Source organism: Pezoporus occidentalis, unplaced genomic scaffold (assembly GCF_034315485.1).
Source record: "Pezoporus occidentalis ecotype Australia unplaced genomic scaffold, CSIRO_AGI_Poc_V1 ctg37, whole genome shotgun sequence".
NCBI classification, from domain to species: Eukaryota; Metazoa; Chordata; class Aves; order Psittaciformes; family Psittacidae; genus Pezoporus; species Pezoporus occidentalis.
Genome location: NW_026915691.1, coordinates 5781163 through 5802416, shown reverse-complemented (window position 1 = coordinate 5802416; position 21254 = coordinate 5781163). Strand labels below are relative to the sequence as shown.

Here is a 21254-nt window from a genome sequence, read left to right as displayed (position 1 = left end):
CAATAGTAATATATCAATTAAAACAAATTTAAGGCATAGCCAGGGGAAAAAAGGTACATGTCAAAACATTCAATGAGATAATGTAGTCTGAAGGCATTTTTAAATGTTTTTCTGGACTGGGAATCATTTCTTAAAGCAGGTGCTAACTGCTGGGAAATACAGCTTCTTAGCACTTCAGGGAAGCCTGAAAAAATTGCAGTGCAGGTAGGCAAAAGAGATGGACTGCAGTGTGCATCACATTGCAAGCTGGGGAGGCAAAGCAGTAGATCAAGGGGAAAACATGTCCCATCAGCGAGCAGCGGGGAGTACTGGGGGACAGACCCCAAGCACCATGATCTCCCCTCCTTGCAAGACTTACACTGTTGTCAGCCAGCTTTGTGAAGGGACTGTTAGTGGTCCAGCTACACCACTTTTTCTGTAGCTGTGGTATTGGAGCCAGGAAGTCGTGGAAAGTGCGGGCACTCCATGTGCGTTGTCTGGGACAGTGATTTTCCAGCTGGGCATTCCCCTTCTCAACAGTGTCTGCTCCTGCAGCCGTGTGATTAGAAGCCAACCAGTCAGACACAGAGGCTGGGCTCGTGACACTTCTTTTTAGATTTTTGTCCTGAAAAGATTAGATAAAGATTGTTTACAGCATCTTTTATCAAAACATTTTAAAAACACTTCAAAAATATGCTGTAAGTGCCAGAGACTTGATTCTTCAGTGGTTCTGTTCTCAGGACAAAACACAGGAATGCAGCTTCTCCTAGTTGCTTTTGTAGCATGCTGCCTGTATGAAAGTTTTACCTTGCTTCCCCAGCTTTAGGTTTAACACTAAATTGGGAAATTTCAGTTATGTAAGAAATAAAGTCCTACCACTCTTACTAACCAAACATATCAAATATCTACAGCTTTATTTTACTGGAGTTATGTGATAGATCAGAGTAGTAAACTTCACTGTGTAAAACATAATTCTTCCACTTTGCTTGGCTCTTGGAAGGCTCCAGATGTGTCTGTCTGGGGAAACAAAACTTCAAGGAGGATGGGGCCTGCATAAAGAAGTCCAGAAGCAAGCAACAAGAGAATCACAAGTCGCAAAAATGCATGACTCAGGAGGGAAGACTGAAGTAAGTGGTGCTTTCTATCAATGTTAGGGAGGAATTAAGAAAATAAAAAGAATTAAAAACAAAGAGAAAGGGAATAATCTCTTCTTGGTGTCTGTGGTGAATAGAACAAGAAGCATGAGACTCAGATTAGAGTGGGAGATTTTCATTTCATATAAGTAATGCTTTTCAAGTGGAAAACATGCTTTAACAGTAAAACAAGATACAGACAGGTGTAAAATTGGCATCATTGGAAGATGAAACTACATTAAACCATTGTCACCAATTCTGTGTAGAAGCAAAGTTGATGTGACATGGGAATGAACTATATATTACTTCTAAAGATCTCTTCCATGCTTTCTATGTTCTGATGTTGCATTTAAAAGCCCAACTTTTATCCTTAATATTGATGTGGGTTTAGAGCCAAAAGAGTTAAACAATCCCTGATTGTGCTATGAATCTCCTTTCATTCTTACTAATACTTCACCTGCTATTTATATAAGCCTCCTGTTCCACAACTCTGTATGTATTTTTAATTTTCAGCTGTGCAAATACGGTTGTCATGAGAGGAATGCAAAATGTGCATTCCCAAAGTTTACATAGTCCTTAAAGAGGGTCTGAAATAAATCCAGCAGTGTCCTGGATTTGAAAGTCCTGAGAAACTAGAAACTTGTCATTTGTTATTTCTGAGAAACTGAATCTCTCAAGTTTCTGCAAATCAAAGAAACTATTTAGTTTAAATGTCATGTTGGATATGGATGGGCAGAGAGGCAAGAAATTAGCTAGTACAGTAGAAAAAAATCTCAGTAGGAAGCCATGAGAGGCTTCAGGCTCTGGATAAAGTTGTTCAGTATTAAGCTCTTAGTCTCAGACTTGATTAAAGTAACAATCTCTATTTATAAGCCAGCTGTCTTCTCATCAGAAGCCTCTTCAGGCTATCTTAGGATTTATTATTTTAGTAGTATTATAAGTACTTCCAAAGTGGTGTAAAAGCTAGCCACTGGTTTTGAGATGGGATTTATTATTCTAGTATTATTATAAGTACTTCCAAAGTGGTGTAAAAGCTAGCCACTGGTTTTGAGACAAATATACTGGAAGGTGAATAGATATACAAAGGTGAATAATATATTTTCTAGATTTTGGAAAATGTTTTAGCAAAAAAGTATTTCTTATACCCCCATGATAATACTCTTTACTGAAACCTTTGCATCTGAAACTTGTTTCAATAGAAGTCAGAGGTTATAGTTAGAAGTTAGCCAAACGCTGAATTATGACTTAAACCAAATGGGACTTAAAAAGCCAGGACTGTCCTGGAGAACACCTCAGAAGCCATCTGAAAGCCATCTTACACTCCCTTTCCTCATGCTAGACCATAAACAGAGACATGTGTTTGCTGTTCCACCTCTTGCCTCCTAACAGGGGATTGGTTTCTTCAGATGGGTTTTAAAAGCTAAAAAACAAATGACAGTTTATCATCTGCTCCTGCCCAGCAGAGCTGAGGCTTACACTTCCTGGGGAACACAAGACCAAGTGGCCAGTCACCATTTCTCAGAAAAAAGTTCTGGATTATTTTTTATTGAAAGCTCCTTGTAGTTTGCTTTGCCTAGTCAAGCATTTGTGTGAGGTGAGTCTGATGGTGTTATTTACTGTACCCTAAAGGCTCGGGATTTCACACATATTTTTACGTGAGGATAACTCCTTAGTTCCTGCTAGGGAAGTGGCTACATACCACTGAATAACTCATCCTACTTGCCTAGTGCTGGTTTACAAAAGCTGTGCACCATACTCTCTATGTGGGGCTCAGAGGCTGGCCAGCTGCACTGTACACCCTAAAAATACACATTTAGAAACTAAACTGTAAACATTTATTTCTAACATCCGGTAACCCAGATTATCAAGTGTCCTAAAGAGATCCTGTTTGAGTGCAGGTCTGTAATTATCCTGCTGTGCTCAATTTCCACCCCCCTTGATGAGGATAGTCTTCAGCTGTGGGGAAAGACCAATGCCTTTAAAGAGGCCATTATAGCTTTCCTGGATAGTTTTTCTGTTCCTTAAGGGAATTGACTGAGAGCATTAACTCACCTGAGGGCGGCATGGACGTCACTGAGGAGATGCCTCCTGAGTTAATTATGTGGTAAATCGCTTTAATTCTTTGGGTTATCTTCACTTAGGACTGTTTTAACCCTAAGTATTTTTGTTTTTATATATATAAATCTCTTCTGATAGGTTGCTTGCAGAAGGGATGGCAAAGTAGAAATGTTTTTTCTTTAAGTCTGTTTATTCTAACTAGAGTGTGGAAAAGAGGAAGGAAAATGGGTCTCCCTCCTGTCTAGAAGTTGTATTTGTATGTGGCTGCCACCAGGTGAAGCTCTCTTCACTGGAAAGCAGGACCAAGGAATGAAGGTGTTAAAGGGTGGCCAGTTTGGTCAACGATACAGCTCACAGTATCCTGCTCTACAGAAAGTAATGTGTTTGGGCAAGGGAAGGCAACAGAGCTATTTTCCTTTCTTTCCCTCTTTCTGTTAACCAATGTGTCTGATGTGAGGAAAAGCTTAGTATGTCTCTTACGCTAGCATAGGAAAATCCTGACCAGCCTGGCCTTCTGGCTAATTTCCTAATCAAGTGCAGGGATACAGAATGTTTTTGTTTTGTAAACTGTGACAGAAGTATTACACAGCCTGTCCTGGGGCATGTGAGCTCCTTGGGCTGGTTGTTTCCCCTCTTGTGGGAAAAAGAGGGCACTGGAGAGTATTGACCTGGGAAAGGCTTTAATATAGACTCGTGATGGATGTGCTCTGTCAGGCGCTGTGCGTAGGGGTTGAAGAGGTGATAGCTAGACCTGAGACTTCTGAGCTATCATCTCCTTTCTAAACAAATAACCAGAAGAGAAGGAGAAAGAGCTAAAATAAGAGAGAACTTACTGAACTGGTTCAGGTTTCTGTGTGTGTGTGTTTGAAAGGACCCTACTGCTTTCAATTGAAGTGCTTGACTATTTGTTTTTAGAGCCTACACTGTGAATTTTCACATCAGCCTGGTGAGACAGTTAACCAGCTTTCTGAGGAGCTGAGTAACCTTCCTGACCACTTGGTAGTGGTGTGCAAGAGCAGATCTGACTCCTAGATCCTTCAGTTGTTGCAGGTGATGATTTTAAAGTGTTTCCGGGGGCTGGTCCTACTGCCTACTGGCAGAGTTCTGCATCATTGGCTGTTAGATCCAAGGCAGACTGCTGCATTTGCTCTTATCAAATCTGGGAAGATACCTGCTCAGATCACAGCCCTCATTGTTTGGTGGCAGTTCAGCTTGAGGGTTAGGAGAACTGCCTGGCTTGGTCACTACCTTTCGTGTAAAGTGGGCAGTAAGCATAAATGGACAGACTTGACTAGTACTGCCCAAGGGGGGCATCCCGTGGCTTGTTAGAGATGCCAGAGAACATTCCTACCTGTACTCTGTAGGTGGTAAAGCTCAGCCCGCTAGTGCCAGGTCCAGCAGAAATAATAAACACTTCATCGCTCCCAGTCTCGGTGGTCACTGCAGATATGGAGGAGGGCACATCTGGGTCAGTGTCCTGAGGAGACCGTTCTGTGCTGCCTATGCAGGAAGTGACTGAGAAAATAAGATCAGTAACAACTGCTTGTGAGAGTCCAAAACATCTGTTCCCAACTCCTCCATGACAAACCCTTCCTCCTTCCCCAGACAAGCTAGAGCAGGCTTTGGCTGCCTGTCTCACCTGCCAGAATAAAATTCAAGCCAACAGTTTGCTCTCCTGAAACTGCAAGCCCTTAAAAACAAAAGGGGAAGAACACCCTTGCGTCTGCTTTCTAATAAAGACAAACCAAAACTAAAATCCCTTATACTAAATACTCAAGGTTGTGCTGGGTATCAGAAACTTGCAGATTTGCTTAACTCATTCTTTATTTGTATTTACTCATCCCTGTTAATATTAGGAGCTATGCTTTTTGCTTAAACCCTAGTGATCCTGTTCCTACAGGAGCAGCATTATGCTCTAGGGACTACCACAGGGGTGTCTGTCTGCATGTATCCTTAAGGCCTGTACATCTATATCTGGTCCATGTTAGGAGAACTCTGGCCACAATGTCATCAATGACTTTTCCAAAGAAGGAGATTGGAAACTGTAGTGGTTGGGAGCACAGAATTAGCTTTTTATGAAGATATCCTTGTGTGTATATAATGGTTGATTGATGGTTTAGTGGGAAACTGATGGTGTGTAGCAACATAACATGAAGAAGCTCCCTGTTGGCCTTCACCAGTGGTGCAATTTATGTGTGGTGACTCAAAACTGCAGCAAGTAACATTATCTGCAGCTTGGCTGGAGCCTTCTTGTTTTAGAAACACACTGTGAGCTAAATGTCACCTAAAGCACTGTCATCCATAAAGTCCTTCAGAAAAGACTAGCTCCGGGAGTCAAAGTTGACCAAAGCCAATCTAAGCATTGTAAACCTCATCCTTTCTGGACAAGGTTAGGCACATGGCAGGTGAAATTCTTCTGTAATTTATGGATCTTTATAAGTTGCTTGTAGCAGCCTGAACCTGACATATTTGCTCTGCTAACCCAGTGTCTCTACAATGCCATGTGCTATGACAGCTTTTGTTGGCAGCGTCTGGAGCTCTGCTTGTGCGTGCTCCTTGCCAGGGGAATTACCCTACCAGTGAGGGGGGAGAGCAGCAAGAGATAGCTTCCACAACAAAGGCTTTCTGCTGCGAAGTGGCTCTCCAGCTGTGCATGGGCAAGACAGCAAGGAGGACTGCAAGGAAGAAATGATCTGATTAACTGGCCAGGGCTACGGGGTGCACTGACCTGCTCCCATGGATGCCCCGCACTTACCCGCCTGCTCCTGGCTCACAGAGTGGTTGTTGTTTTCATTCTCCAGGCTTGGCACCACCAGCTGGAGCTCATTGATATCAACAGTGGAGTTCTGGATCCTGTTCTACAACTCAGAACATGCCCCAGTAAACATTGTCAGATAAACAGTGCAACAGCCAATATGAAAAAGAGAAACAGAAATTGCTGAAGGCATTAGCACTAACCTCCTGGTCACTGCATGTGTTGGATGAGCTCCTTTTGGGGCACATTCTCTGTCTGAAAAGAAGAGACAGAAACAACAACAAGCCCAGAAGTAAGTTAAAGATGCACAGAAGAGAAGGTCTCACCTGTGCTCATCTTGTGATGGGGACCTAGCAACTTACGAGCTCTCCTGCCTACAGGAGCATCCAAAACTCAGGACACCAAGGCCTGTAGGCCAGGGGAGAAAATGATATATTCATGTAGTGGAAAGTCAGCTGAAAAAGAGAAGGACCTCTCATCATCTACCCAGAATCACTGCAAAAGCAGAAGCAGTTCAGACCTCTGCCAAGTCCTGCCAGGATCCCCCCAGTCAGCTGCTCTTTCATACCAGTAACTAAATAGCAGGACTGAAATCCTGCCTTTGGTCTGTCTGTTAGACAGAATATTTCATCTGCATAGTCAATATTGTGTGCTGGATTATATCTAGCAAGCAGAAAGCATCAGATGTTGTGCATGTGTATGAACATTTTATTAAAAGACAGCACTATGGCAGATGATTACTGGGTAAGTATGCCTCTTGGCTGGAGGGAGGCACGTTCTTAACCATTTTTTCCATGTTTTTACTAAAACTGAGGTTATGAAACAGCTACTTTTTCGTCACAAAGAAAGGCTGGCGGTAATGAACACCATTATGACTGAAGCAAGTGTATTTTGTCTTTGTGTATAGCAGTTCTCCATGGGGCAGTACAGACGCACATGGGAGCATTAAGGTGCTGAACAGATAGAATGTGGCCCATGGTACAGTTTTCCCTACTATCTGTGCTGCTGGCTGGCATTTTTGCTCTTGTTCGGAGGGTTGATTTGCTTCAAGGCATTTAATCTTCTCCATGAAAGCTTTTTTTGGTTGCATGATTTCAAGGTTTTGGTAACCATATTCTTACTGATTTTTTTTAAGAATAGGGGCTCAAAGGCCACCTGATGAGGCTGGACAGGAGCTGGTGTCTGCTTCATCTCGGGCATGGTGTGTTTCGTTCCTTCACTGGATCTCTTAAAAATGCTTATTGAGTGACAAGTGAATTGAGGGAGGAAAACAAAATGTGACGCACCCCCAGCACTGTTCCAGTGAATCAGAGAAGACTACAGAAAAAGAGAAGAGAGAGTTGGCACTTGAGAATTTAATCCAAAAGAGATCAGATGGATAGCTGTTACTCCAGGAGTCACAATGGCATCAGCCAGGTGTTGGGTTTGCAGGAACCTGGGGCTAAGGCAGGGAAGGATCTTCCTTAACAGACAGATTTAGGAAGTGGGAGCAGGGAAGGCTTCGAAGTAGGAGTGGTGTTGCCTTATCAAGCAAGATAAAACCAAGTAGAAAATACTTCAGGGTGGAAAATGTTTATGTAATAATATTATATATAATTTAATATATATATATTTAATATATATAAAAATATATATATTATAAAATATTATGTAAATATTCCTCAGGTGCACACCAGAACCATGCCAGCAGGAGTGACCTGGCAAAACATGCCCCAGAACAATGAAATAATGTGGTGGTCAAGGCATTCAGGTAGATGGTAGGAGAACTACATGTAATTCCCTGCTTTCTTCACATTGCATTCATTTTTTTTAATTACTTCCCCTCCTCCCAGCTCTTTCCTGCCAAAACCCATGACAAAAATTTAATCAAATCTATTCCTTTGAAATATTCTTGTTTCAAATAACTTGCATGTTACAAGCAAATTTGTTAAAATATTCCCACCTAGGGATTAAAGAGCACAAAGGAAATGTTCTCCTCTAAGAAAACACAACTTGGCACATATTTCTTCCTCACTGAACATCAGGCATTGGCAACCCAGACGTTTTAGTTATCTGGATGGTCTCACTTCTGGGTTTGCTATTTGAACTTTTAGCATGACTTAACAAACAAAATGTTCAAGTTCTCAAAAATACAAATAAAAATGTGTTCCTTAGATCCTTCTATGCAGCTGTCCCATTTAGAAAATATTCATATTCTCAGGGACAAAGCTGAAAGGATGAAATATCTATTTTAAATTGGCTCAGAAACTGGCAGCTATGATAAACTGTGGATAGACAGGGCAAGTTCTGCATTAAGAAACTGAAATACCTTAGATCTATTTGGTGCCTCTCCTTGCCATTCTTTATAAATGTGCTCTACAATATTAATCAGGCACCGTAACTACCTTGAAATCCACAGTGCAGCAGCATAAACCAAAGGGATGGTAAGGTATCTCTGGCAAAGATGTTTTCTATGTGAATATGGTAGGTTAAGGGAGAATAAGAGAAAGAAGAGTCCTGTTCTCCCCAACATTTCGTTAGGATTAGAACATGATAACTAGCTGAAATGTCCCCATTTTAACTTTTTTTTCCTCATCACACTTTGGGTATTGTGTTTGATTTCCACTGAACTATGTGATTTACTGTTTACAAAACATACAAAGGGTAAGAGTCTCTAGATTCAGCCAACAGTTTAGGTGGAAACTTGAGATGGGTTGTTTTTTTTTCTTCTATTCAGAGCTGCTGCTATAGAACCTACCAAGATACATTAGTTTGCAGGACTGGGGTCTTAGTCTTTCTTTAGCTCATTCTCCAGCTCATTCTTATTGGACTAAACCTCTCATGGCACGCTGCAGTACCTTGCCAGGGAGATTGGCAATTGTGGTTTAAGCCCATCTGGTTTAAGCCGGTAAGTCAGAGCAGTGTTCAGCTCATAGATATAAAACAGACAACATGCGAATACACCAGTTTCCATCATTTAGAAGAATTTGTAATTGTGTAGAGGGACAGAAATGGAGGATGCAGCTAAGATAGGCAGGGAGCAAGTTTTGGGTTGTGCCTAACATGAGGATGGCAGAAGAAGGGCCTGGTTTTAGCGCAGGAGTGATGAGGATTCTCTAAGAAGGCATTATATGACGAAGCAGAATTTTAGCCCCAGGTAATGGTGAGGCTGCATGCAGTGATTGGCAGGGTAGCTTGCATGGAACGAGATGGCAGTGCATGATGACTTGAAATAGCTGCGGGGGGGTGTAATTGGAAACAGGTCATTGGCAGGCTATGCAGATGTAAAATGCAGTTGCAATCCATGAGTTGCAACCATCAAGCAAAAGTCTGACTGCATTGGACAGGATTAAAATTAAATAAGGTGGACATGTCTGTTGTTCTTGGGGCTTGGGAAAGAAAGTAAAAATTACCCCATTACTCGAGCCAGGCCTCTTGGCCAAAAGTAATTAGAATTATTGGCCAACTAACAACTGAAGCTTTCATTCCCTCCCCAAACAGCAAACAAAAGCTGCAGTGTGGCAGAGACTTGGAGTTTCCCCAGAGAGCTTTGCCCTGGCTGAATGCAATGAGCCTGAGCAGACACTGCTGACGACTTGGTGCATTGGATTGGCGGTAGGTGCCAAGCCCATCCCGGGCCATTTCTACCCCTGGCAAGGCAGAGCCTGCTACTTTTAGCCTAGCAAGAGCAGCATATAGAAATGGGGGGGGGGGGGGGGGGAATACAGCTAAACCTGGTACCTGAGGAACAAGTAAAGAACAAAGAGAAAAGAAAGTGGAAGGTAAGTTTGCAAGGCCAAAAGCCTTAAGGTTACTATTAGCACCCTTTGCAATGTCATGCTCCAGCCAGGACAAGCATTACCATGCCTCAGAGATGTGGTCCCATTTCTGAGCATGCTGCATTGTTAAAGTATTTTCATTTCTCCTCTCAGCCCACCCCTTGCCATTCTGACCTCTTCTGCAGTGAGGAGACACTGTGGCTAATATGCATTTGACACCTGATTTCAAGCCCTATTTAGGGCAAGAAGCATCAAATAGAGCTTCGTGGTCTCAAACTAAAAAAAAAGTTTAGATGTGCTTAACAGCCTCTGTCATCTTATTTCAAGCTGCATTAAAAACCCACAGCTGGGAAGTATAGGTGAGCTCTGACCAGTGCCAGCAGTTCTGGGGAAGGGACCGAGATCCTTGAAGCAGTTAGCACAGTAAAGGGTAAAAGACAACTCTTCCAGTGCAGTACAAGTGAGATCACTCAGCACAGGTCATGGCACCACTTCCACATGTGTCATATCTTGCTTAAATACTTTAAGTTTGATGAGAAATAAAGTATTGTTATGAAGGCCTCCTTGGAATAGCATGGAGGCAATATAGGCAGCTGGGATAGTAAATGGTCTTTCAAGAAGATAAAGGACTAGGGATAGTCTATTCTATATACAGTCAAGAGCTGACTGAGGTGTACCTTCCTTTTAAAACAAGAGACATAGAGCAATGAAAAAGCATAAATGCCAGCGTAAAAAGTGAGTCTTATCCTGGTCCTGCAGCATAGGACCCCAGCAGGATGTATTTGCAGTGACCAGAACATACAAACATTTGTATGAGGAGAAAAAATGCATTCAGTTCTTCTCTGTTGGTCAGCGAGAGCAGAGTATTACTTTTGTAAACATCTGACAAGCAAAAAGCCAAATTGTGCATGTGAGCAGCATGGCCTGACTTTCCAAAGAGGCTACAGAGAGTAAAGTTCAGCCAGTAAAATCTCAGATTGCCAGTGTACTTCTTGGTTTGAATAATACTCTACTTCATGGATAGTTACAGTGAAATTAAATAGGGGTAATGGAGCAAGAACAGCCAGCTCAACATGTGGATCAGCCCAGACTGCTGCCATGGTGAAGGGAGCATGTTTCTCTTTTGAAGATTGGAAAGGGTATAAAAATGAAGTGTTTGGTTTCTGGAAGACATTTTCCACCAGACGTTTTCCTTTAGAGCTAGCAAAAAATTGTGGTCTAAATTAATGTTCTGCAAGTTCTTTCAAAAGGAAAAAGGTTAGTTAGATGTAACATATGCAAGTTTTAACTCTTACAACTATGAAAAGCTCAGACTCTGAAAGCAGGAATTTCTATATGCAGCAAGAGAGAGTATATTTAAGCCTCACCACCTTGCCCACATCCTCTTATACCCAGTATAATGGCCTACATTTTATATTTATTCAGCAAGAGCTACAAAAGCAGCCTCCAAAAGGACAAGGAAAGCAAAATTCCTCTATCAAGCTAACCTCAAGGACTAGGAGTGGCTGGGAAATCCTGACACCTTTTGAGTGGGAGGATGCACAATAGATGAGGCAGGGGATGCAGGAAGAGTGAAGACAGATGAGTTGCATGCTGCCACTGGGAAATGAGTGCTATTACTAATACCCAGTCCACCACAGTGGAGCCCCTGTAAGGAACAGTACTTGTATCAGTCTACCTGATGTTTTCATTGAAGTCAAAATGTTTGAAATATGTTTATTCTGACAAAAACCTGGGGAGCTTGGGCTCTGGTTTGAATTTGTTGGAAGGGAAAAAAAAAAAAAAATCACTGTTTCTACAAAAATGTTTTCACTAGGAAGTTTGTTGGAAAAATGCAAACATATACTGAGGTAGAGAAGCTTTCTCCTGAGCAATCTAAGGAAAAGAAACATATAAAATGAAAGCAACTGACTGGAAAGGGATGTTTTTGTCACTGGCTTGTTTTAGCCATTTAACTAGTTAGCATCAGTATGTGAAAATCAGTAGCTCAGCCTGACCATCAGCTCACTTGACCATGTCATTTCAGATGACATTTGGGGGACAATGACAGGTACTGCAGTATGGCACTCAGCCCTTCAGTAGTCAAAGGTTGTGCAGATGACTGCTTAACACATGAAGTGTATTGCAATTAAAATGTCTGTGCAGTCTTTTGGATAAAACATGCTACAGACTGGAAAGTACTGTAAATCTTAATTCTAAGTGGCAATACTTTTGTTATTGTGTACCTTTCTGCAGAGCATTAGTGATGGTTAGAGGCAAACTGGAATCGCTGTGAGAAGATGCTGTGGCTGTCAGGTCAGCCTGCTCAGGAGACTAGAGGAAGAATGATCTTTGTTCTGTATTTGTTAGTGTCCCAGAACTGAGGTTCAGAGGCAGCACTGCCACTGAAACAAAATAATGCCCAAGAAAGTCAGCACCCTTCAGGTATTTGTAGAGGAGAAATAAAATAAATTTGAGGCACAGAAGTTGTAGAACTAGCAAAGGAAACTAAAGCACCTAGGGCAGGAGTAGTGACTGGCATTGATCTCCACTGTATCCACACACTACTACGTCTAAAGGACAGCAAGCATTAGCAGAGCAAAGGAAACAAAACATTGTTTTCTGGTCTTTTTCCTTAATGGATAATATCACATGCTTCAAAGGCTCAGATATTCATCATCTTACCTGCAAGTTATGCAGAGTGCAAAGAGCAAAGCAAGTGCAAAGAAGGCAATCCCTGTTACAATTGCCAGCATCATCATATTTTCCTTTCTCCCCTGCCTCACAGCATCTACAGTGTTGGGTTCGGTGATGTTCTTGTATTCAAAGAGCATTGCAAAGCCTCGGCCTCGGTCTGTGGTAGTGATCAGTTCCATGATAACCTCAACCATTTCCAGAGATGAACCAAAGACCATAGTCTTGTTTAAAGGTGAATTTGGTCCACAGAAGCGAGAGGAAAATGTGATGAGATCAGAAACATATAGTACATCATGGGGACATATGTCCACTGCTGACTGTGGGCTGGAGGATACTTCCACAGGCAATTCTGTTGTGGGAAAAGTCTGGCTCTCTACTGTAACTTCAGCTCCCTCACTAGCAGCTAGGTGGGCCAGCAAGATTTTCTCCTTCAAATCTGTTTCCAGGCCACTGGTATTTTGCTTCTGCATTGTGGCACTGCCAGCCACAGGGAATGGCAGTTCTTCTGTTTGAGCCTTGGTAATTGCTTTAGGTTCCTTCATCTGCTTCGACTGGTTTTCTTCAGATGCTTGTTTGGCTTCATCTTTTTTTGAGGTTGTCCCTGGAAGGTCATCCAGGTGACTAGGAAAGTCCTTTGGCTGATCTCCTGTGCTGCTCAGATTCTGAGCCACCTTTGACATCCAGGTCTGGAGGGATGGTTTTGTAGTATGGAGATCAAAGTCCAGGTTTTCCTCAAGAGAAGGAATGTCTCTGTTTCCTGTTTTAGCGGGGGCTGAAAAGCCATCCCAGGGGGTTGGAGTTTCACTAGAGCTCTCAAAAATGTCAAAGTCAAAAATTTCCAAGATAAGATGGGTTCTCATGGGAATGAAAAACTGCCAAACACAGTGTGTCCCTGGGTAGTAGTTGTTTGGAAAACCTGGTGATAAAATCAGGCCTCTTTCCATCGATTCCACCACTGCACCACAGGAATAATACACCTGGGAAAGAAAACAAATAAGCTTACATCTTGCCAGAGATCGTATCCAGAATGCAGTCTGCTAGACCTACTGAAGGTTCTGTTCTTTCCCTTCAGGGACTCGTATAAGATATCCTCAAGAAAGAGGAATTCAGTAAGCTTGTACAAGTCTATTTTCTACTTTCCCATTTGGAGCATTAATCTAATAGGTCTTGTATGGAAAGCCACTCCTAGAGACTATGGAAGTGTATACTGAATGATCAACCTCCACAGAAATATAACCCAGATGAGTAATTCACATTATAATCACTTTCTATTACTGATCATAGTAGCATCCATTTCTGCTGCTGGCTAGCATACAACTTTTTGACCACAGAGATTTGTTGCCCTAAAAGCTGGTTGTGTGATAAAAATCTTGAGAAGGTAAAGAAAAACTGTGTCACCATAGCATCCTGAACTCTGTTATTTTCATTACAAAACCATTTCTTTAATGTTAAAAACCCAGACCCTTGGGTTGATGATTACCCATGATTCATACATCCAACTCACCTTCTGTTTCAAATTCAGCCTTATTTACTTCAGTAAGCAATAAAATCTGGGTGGTTTTGATGCAAATCAAAATAGTGATAGCAGATACCAGTTTTCACTAGTAAAATAGCAATCAACGTGCAGTTTATGTAACACAGCAATAATCCGATGTGACATTTGCTATTTCTTCTTTCTCCATAAATAGTCTGTGGACTCCAAAGAGGAAGGAAGTCCACAAATGGTGGCACTAACTACCATGCTGCTTCTTCTCTAAAGGTACATATGGCTGCTTTCACACATCATATTTACAACTACCTTCTCCCAGAGACACTCTAAGAGTTTTTTTTTCAAGACTCTTCCATAAATTTGGAGAACACAGTTCCCCATCTGCACCCTGGGCAATTGGTTTTGAAATGAGGAAAAAGAAATCAGAAGTACTTAGGTCACAAGCCTTGTCTTGGAACATGGTTTTACAAGCATTAATTGGAAAAGAAAGGGAATGCTTTGGGTTTGGTGGGGGGGTTTTATTGGAAATGATTTGTCATCTTGGTCTGTTATCTATTTAAACACAAAGGAAGCTTGGCAGTAGAACAGACAAAGCTTATGAAGTCCATATAAAGCCACAAGGATCAAAATACTCCAGATTTTTTTTTCTTCTCTTAGTCCCTCCCCTTGGCTCATATTGAAATGGAAAGGGAAAAAAAATAAAATGTAATGCCAAAGGTTAAAAGTCCTTAAATCCTTTAAATGAAAAGAAAAAGCCAGACCTGTTCTGCAAGGCATGACCTTTTTTTTCCAGCAGGTGCTGTTCATATTCTGTGTTATTTCAGGGTGGATGACAGTAAAAAAGGACAAAACCATCAACATGGGTGGAAATTGTATTCTATATTCAACTTGAAATACAATCTTTGAGTTTTAAAAGTATAATTTAAATCAAAGCTTATGTTAATTATAGTGGAATAAACTACAGGCTTCACATTTAAGGCACCTGGGCTGGACTATGTCGTGAGGTCTCAAGCGGAAAAGAAACTGTATTCATGTGCCAAATACATATTATTCTCAATCTAATGCCTTAGAAGTTCCACAGCATGTAATACCAAAATAAATTAATATAAATTTACTGATCTGTTCCCTAGGATGTAAAATTTTTAAGTTTAGTCTGAATTAGCTAATTCATGATAAAAATCCAGGTGAAAATAGCAAAATTTTATGTCAATTTAGATCCATTTGCTAATTCACATCAGAATTAGTTACATTTGTTGTCCCTTGGATTTTGCTAAAAACTATCTGGTTTGCAGTGAGTATGCTCCTCTTCCCTCAGCAGGAGGATTGCTCCTATACTAGGAAGAAGGAAAGAGGGCTTTACTGTGATTTCTCTCATATTCCTTCCCTATATCTCAGAATATAGGGAATATAGTTTAGTGGGAGGTGTCCCTGCCCATGGCAGGGGGGTTGGAACTAGATGATGTTAAGGTCCTTTCCAACCCTAACTATTCTATGATTCTAATATCAGTGCAGACTTCACAGAAGCACAAAATGGTTTGGGTTGTAAGGGACCTTAAAGATCATCGAGTTCCAACTCTTCTGCCACAGGCAGGGACACAGACTTGCCTTTGTTCTGGAATATCAGTGCAGAATTATCTTTGTCCCATGATAGTCTTTTGAGCTCACATTTAAATAAGATATTTGTATAGCAAGAAACAGTAAATAATGCCTAACTTTTCAACTAAAATATGTACCCAGTTTTGGAGCCAGAATGTGCACCAGAACTGCTGCTATTGCAGGGTGGTACTCCTGGATGTGGGAGGATTACAGATTGGCCCAAACCCCCTTAAATTAGCAGTGATCGAGGGTTGAGGTTTTATTTTGAGGAATATGTGAACTGATCTAGTTGCCTTTTTTCAGACACTGAGAAGGCACTTGGAGGTGTTCACAGCTCCACCTCTACTACCAGAAGACTTTGTTAACACCCAAAAGCAGCATCCATCAGCTCAGTGGATCATGTGGGATTAATCACCAAAGTGCTGAATGGGTAAGCGCACCCTCCATAAATCCCTTGCCCCCGCTCTCAGGATAGGCTCCCTTTCCTGCCTTCATTTTCACTTGAATATGTCATCATTTGGAAAGAAATATCTTGCAGACTCTCTATATATCCAAGGAGTCTCAGGTTCAGACTCAAATGCCTCTTGTTCCCCTACGAGCCATGTAGCCAGCAGTTGGCTGCAGTATCTAGCTGAATCCCAACAGGTATTCTGCATCATCTGGGCAGGAGGGGATCTGTGCAGTATGGCTGAAAGGTCACAGCAGTGGAGGAATTATACATTTGTTATGGCTTGGGAGACTGAAAAGCTTCAAGACTTGCTCTGACACCAGGAAAAAAACCCACAAGGGACAGAAAATGCAAGATAGGTCCGAGGGGGGGGGAAGTTTTCTGATTAATTTATAATCCACAACTGAATTACTGACAAAACTGTTCATTTGAATAATGCATTATGAAGGCTGAGTTTCATCAATTAGATACAGATGTTCCTTTCTGCAGCAAGTTATAGATTAGTGGGCTCTTGACAGAGGCACGCAGAAAATTTGGCACACTTTTAATCTTTGTAAATGACAGGTTGTTGTGCTTTTTAAAAACAACATGATATATGCCCACACCAATTAGGTTAGTTATGAGCAGGGTGAAACAGATTACCAGTCCTGTTCATCTGCTTTTCAGTACTTCACATTCTGTCTGGGAGTCCCAAATGTTTGAAACCGCTGTGTTGAGATGAACCTCCTGCCTACTATGGTCAGACATACCCTACCTGTCTTCTGAGTTAGGATAACTGGGGAACAGCATTTCGCAGGTTCCAGAGAAGTACTCAAATCTCAGCTATAGCTTGTTGGCCAGAAACTCAATAGTCGGATATTTCAGAACATGCCAAGATGTTGCATTTCCCCTTTTCACACTACACAGCCCACTCGGAAGCTTAAATCTATGCCGGTTACTAAAAAATGCCCTATTGTCATGCATTTACCTCCTCCTGTGCTGACATTCAGACTCTGTAGAAACGAGTAGTTAATACTGGCACCAGCTTTGAGCTACTTAATTAAGATACATATATTTAAGGAGTAATAAAGCCTCTGCACCAGGAAACACAGGGCTAAGGAGTACAAGAAGGACCTTGTGTAGGGCCTCATAGGTGATTCTGTCAGTGGTAGGATGAATGCTCTGCTGTTCTCTGAAGTGTAGGTTTGCAATAAAACCATGTGTAATGCAGTTGTAGAGAGCCTGGGAGTTTTTCTTAAGCATAAAGCTATGCTGGGTTGGAATAGATGTGGCCACAAGTGACTGCAAGCCATTGTTCAGAAATCTCACCACAAGCATCAGTGTCTGCTTCCTGAGGAGCACCATCTCTCAAAGATGCGAGCAAACCCTTGATAGGTAGAGGTGCAGCACAAAGCCAGGATGTTATTTCTTCAAACTGGGCCCTATACACCTGTGTGTGTAGAGCTGTCAAGAAGCAGGTGGCACTTGTAAAAACCACAATTCCCATGCAGGAAAGGGAGAAAATAATTATTTTGGCCAGATGGGAGTTTATTATGCAGCCCAATCAAGCACAAGAAAGAGTAATCATCATCATCTGAGTAACATAACCCTCAACTCTGTTCTTCATTCGCACAACATCTACAAATGTATTCCTGGAGCCCCTCTGCATTATTCCAGTAGGAATTTCGTCAGGGAACCAACACATTCTAATAGAATCCCACTCACTACAAGAATAATTTAATTAGCACATTTTCTTTAATCACAATTACTGCTGAAGAAGGCACCAGATGAGCTAAATCAGAGGCATGCACATAAGCAAGCTCTTAATTTTGCCAGGACAGGACAAGTTCTTGCAGCACCCTATATGAAAGCCAAGAGACCCTTCCTGGCTGCTTCCACCGGAGCAAAGCCATACTCAAAGCCTCTAGGAGGGTCTTGCAAAAAGCCATGAATGGCAATTTGTGGCAGCCTTGAGCTGGCCCACAAGCACTCTTCAGTGATGGGTACCAGCCTCTGCCTGAATCACTAGAAGCAGTCAAGCAAGGCTCAGTTTCTTAAGTTTCTCTGTCCTGCCTCTAAGAAAGAACTGCTTCTGGCATGAGATGATGCAGGGAGCCCAGAGGGAATGTGGAGAGGATGCTGGGATGTGTACCTGCTAAGAGAAGGTGATATGGCTATGTGGTTTAGCTTGTAAAGACATAAGTCCTGCTGAAGAGAAGTGGAAACAAAGTGATGCAAGGTCCTGGCTAGGGAAACCCTCAGTCCATTTGTATTCAGTTTTTGTTGAGGCTCAAAAATGTGAAGTAGTGAATTTTCTTTATTCATGTTAATACTGGTTACAAGAAGCAGCTCTTTGCAGCATCCTGGAGGATGCTGTCTTGCATCCCAAAGACTGTTTATTTTTAAAGTGTATTTATTTCAAGGAAGATGAAAGAAGGCATCCTGTCTTGATGTTTGTCATTCCCCTGTGAGTACAATCTCAGATTCTCTGGCTTGTGACCTGTCCAGTGTAGTTTATTTTCTTATATAATGTACTCGCCCAGGAAATGGCAAGTTCTCTTGGTATGTACCCCGAGTCAGAATGAAAGCCTCAGCAGAGGAAACTGGAACTAAGCCACTGCATTTCCAAGACACCATCAGGGGCCAAGCCACACACTTCATAATGATACCCAGTTGCAGGCTTGCAAGGAAACGGTGTGCAAAGATCATAACCTATTTTGTCCTTCTCAGCTTCTGTACATTTCTCACATGGATTTCCAGTTTCAGGCAAACTTAAAAATGTCACTTCCACTTCTTTTTAGAAATGACAGGGAATGAATAATCCACTATACTCCAAACTGAACATTTAAGAGGTACTGCATTTATTAGCTTTTTCAGGAACAGATGGGTATTATCCCCTTATCCAAGTTAAAGGCTTCCTTTTGGTCTCTGCTTGAAGATATGTACTAGATTTAATGCTAGAGTAATGAGTGAAAGTAAGCATAAAAGCCATTTATGCAGACATTAGGCCCTTTGAAGTGAAAACAGTTAGTTATGATCCTGTACTTTTGACCAAAGAATTATTTTGTTTTGTCTCTTCCTGTACAGTATCCCCCACACACACACATAAATGATCCTTTACTTATTATTTTTTGGAGTAGAAAAGGGAGAACCCTTTTCTACTCCAAACCCACATACAGTTTTTTGCTTCATGTAAAATACAAAATCCACTGCAACTGCCTGTTGCCAGAACAGGACTGCAAACAGTCTATGGCAGTTCTATAGTAACCTTATCTTGTTAGCCTACAGCTGGTTCAACAGCAGCCACAGAGGTAGGCAGTTAGTTTCTGGATGCATTGTGAGAATCCAAGATTGTTCAGTCTGGATGACTAAATTTAGCCATTTGAGCTCACTGTAGTGGGGTGAAAATCCAGCAAGTTTTATTTACATCCCTCACCTTTCCAAAATCTAAAACGTCTTATGTGCACACATGCACACACATGTGTGTTTCTCCCAAAGAATTGGCAATGCTTTGAAACTACCTCACCAGCTCCTTCACATTTTATTCTGCCCTGGGTACCTCTTTAAAGCTCTGTCTCCATCAACATCTTTGCAATTGCTCTAAACATGTGGGGTGAGGTACAGTATCTCAGTTACTTCCCCCATCTTACCTCCAAAGACAGGAGGCTCATTCTGAGATAAAGATTACTTAGACTCATGAGGACATTTGAATAGAGCCAACCACCTGAGATGAAATCTGAAGTGGCCCAAACTTTCAGCCAGAGCAGAGAGAAGATGTTAAACTTAGGGTTTTAAAAAGAAAACAAGAAGGAAAAAGGGAAAGTGGTCATTCTACAATCCCAGTTTAGGGAGGAAAACCAAGACAAGTCTTTACTTGCTGACGTGGCTGCAACTAGCTGCAAAGCTACCAGAAACACAATTCTTGTGGTTCCCAGTGAAAGCTCCAAGTTCTCTCACAGTATTTCCAAGTTAGGGAAGTCTGAGCTTTTTGGATGCTCATCAAATACAGGATCTGAGGAAAGATTATCCCAAGAGTAAGATATAAAACTCCAGCCTATTAGTTGAAGAAGTGACCACATTTACTTCACTAGCTGACTGATCTAGAGATCAAAGCTGGTAGGACTTTTTCCAAGTAGAGGACAAAGTTAAATAGAAACTTTATAAAATTAGTGCTCTACTTAATTTTGCATTTTCAGCTCATCTTTGCATGCAAGGTTTATTTTCTTTCATTAGCATGAACTAGATACAGCAGTCGCACATCTAACCTATTTTTCTACCTAGCAGTACAAGAGTTCCTGGAAGTGCCTTGGAATTCCCATTTCCCCCTCTGCCAAATTGCCTTGGCTGTTTAAAGCATGAGACAACAGCAAAAGGAGACTCTCTCATCCCATTTTAGGGCACCTCTTCAAGTATCTCTGAATGATTGAAGGTAGCAGACCTGGCAGAAGTAGATAAAAACATGAGATTGACAGAGTGTAACAAAACTTGCCAGTACTTTGCTTAGTTATTAGGAGAGCGTTTTCCCTGTTTCCTTTTTCCAGTCCTTAACTGTGATCTATTTGAGAATGATATACGAGAGTTCTCATCAATCATGAGAGTATCTTCTTTGCTGCGAGATCTCCCTTGACCTCCCAGTAACCCTCCCTCAACACAAACCCATGTACCTGCACACACACTTTATATTCACTCTTTGCTCCTTGAGCAAATTCACATAAACAAGCACTGAATAGGGTCCAGTTGTGGGACTCTGAAACTGAGCCGAGCATACATTTGCTTTTAACACATTTACGGCAACAGAGCAGTTGCACTCATGTTTTTAAACAAGGGTCTAATATTTCTTGAAGTGAGTGCAACCTGCTGGATTTAAGTAAAACCAAAACTGCATTTTTTAACAGATGCTCTGATATTTCAGTGGGGGGTAGCGGCAGTTCCACCACATAAAAGTGATTATGGATGTGACATTTCCACTCTGAGAATCCCATTTTCTCTTGTATTATATATTCTGACTTACATTGCTTCTTGGCATACATCAGACAGCTTCACAGGGCCCTGTTTTCACACCTATCAGCAAGATTTATGTTGGTTTTAGTGGGACATTTGAAGGGAATAAATCTGCAGGTAGGAAGGGGAGGATACTATGAAAGCCTGTTGCTGCAGGAAACAAGGAAAATATTGGTAGAAGAGTAGAGCAGGGAAGCAGGAATTCAGTGCAGCAATTAAAGCAAAGAATGCAAAATCTGAACGAGACTTGGAGGCCCAAATATGCCTCAGACTGTAGGCATGCTATTTTCTCTTATTCTTCCCATATGTGACTTTGCTGCAGCTGAGCCCTGAGCTCAAGCGTCACAACAGGATTGCTTGGAAGGCGCTGCTTTATTTCAAC

The 21254-nt window shown here is 41.6% G+C and overlaps 2 protein-coding genes across 2 annotated transcripts in view; one reads left to right on the top strand and one right to left on the bottom strand.

Annotated features, from left to right (window-relative positions):
• The window catches only part of LOC134170311 (uncharacterized), a 34666-nt gene that overhangs the window by 2906 nt on the left and 10506 nt on the right, over window positions 1-21254 (bottom strand). The window contains exons 2-6 of the mRNA XM_062631631.1: window positions 12348-13336; window positions 6129-6180; window positions 5926-6028; window positions 4522-4685; window positions 359-604 (exon numbers count right to left, since the gene is read on the bottom strand). Coding sequence (XP_062487615.1) covers window positions 359-604; window positions 4522-4685; window positions 5926-6028; window positions 6129-6180; window positions 12348-13336 — 1554 coding nt within the window. The remainder of the gene's footprint in view (window positions 1-358; window positions 605-4521; window positions 4686-5925; window positions 6029-6128; window positions 6181-12347; window positions 13337-21254) is intronic.
• Window positions 1-21254, top strand: part of CHFR (checkpoint with forkhead and ring finger domains) — a 57481-nt gene that overhangs the window by 30919 nt on the left and 5308 nt on the right. The window contains exons 20-23 of the mRNA XM_062631512.1: window positions 980-2063; window positions 2136-3216; window positions 9406-9519; window positions 15748-15874. The gene's annotated coding sequence lies outside the window, so the exon portion shown is untranslated. The remainder of the gene's footprint in view (window positions 1-979; window positions 2064-2135; window positions 3217-9405; window positions 9520-15747; window positions 15875-21254) is intronic.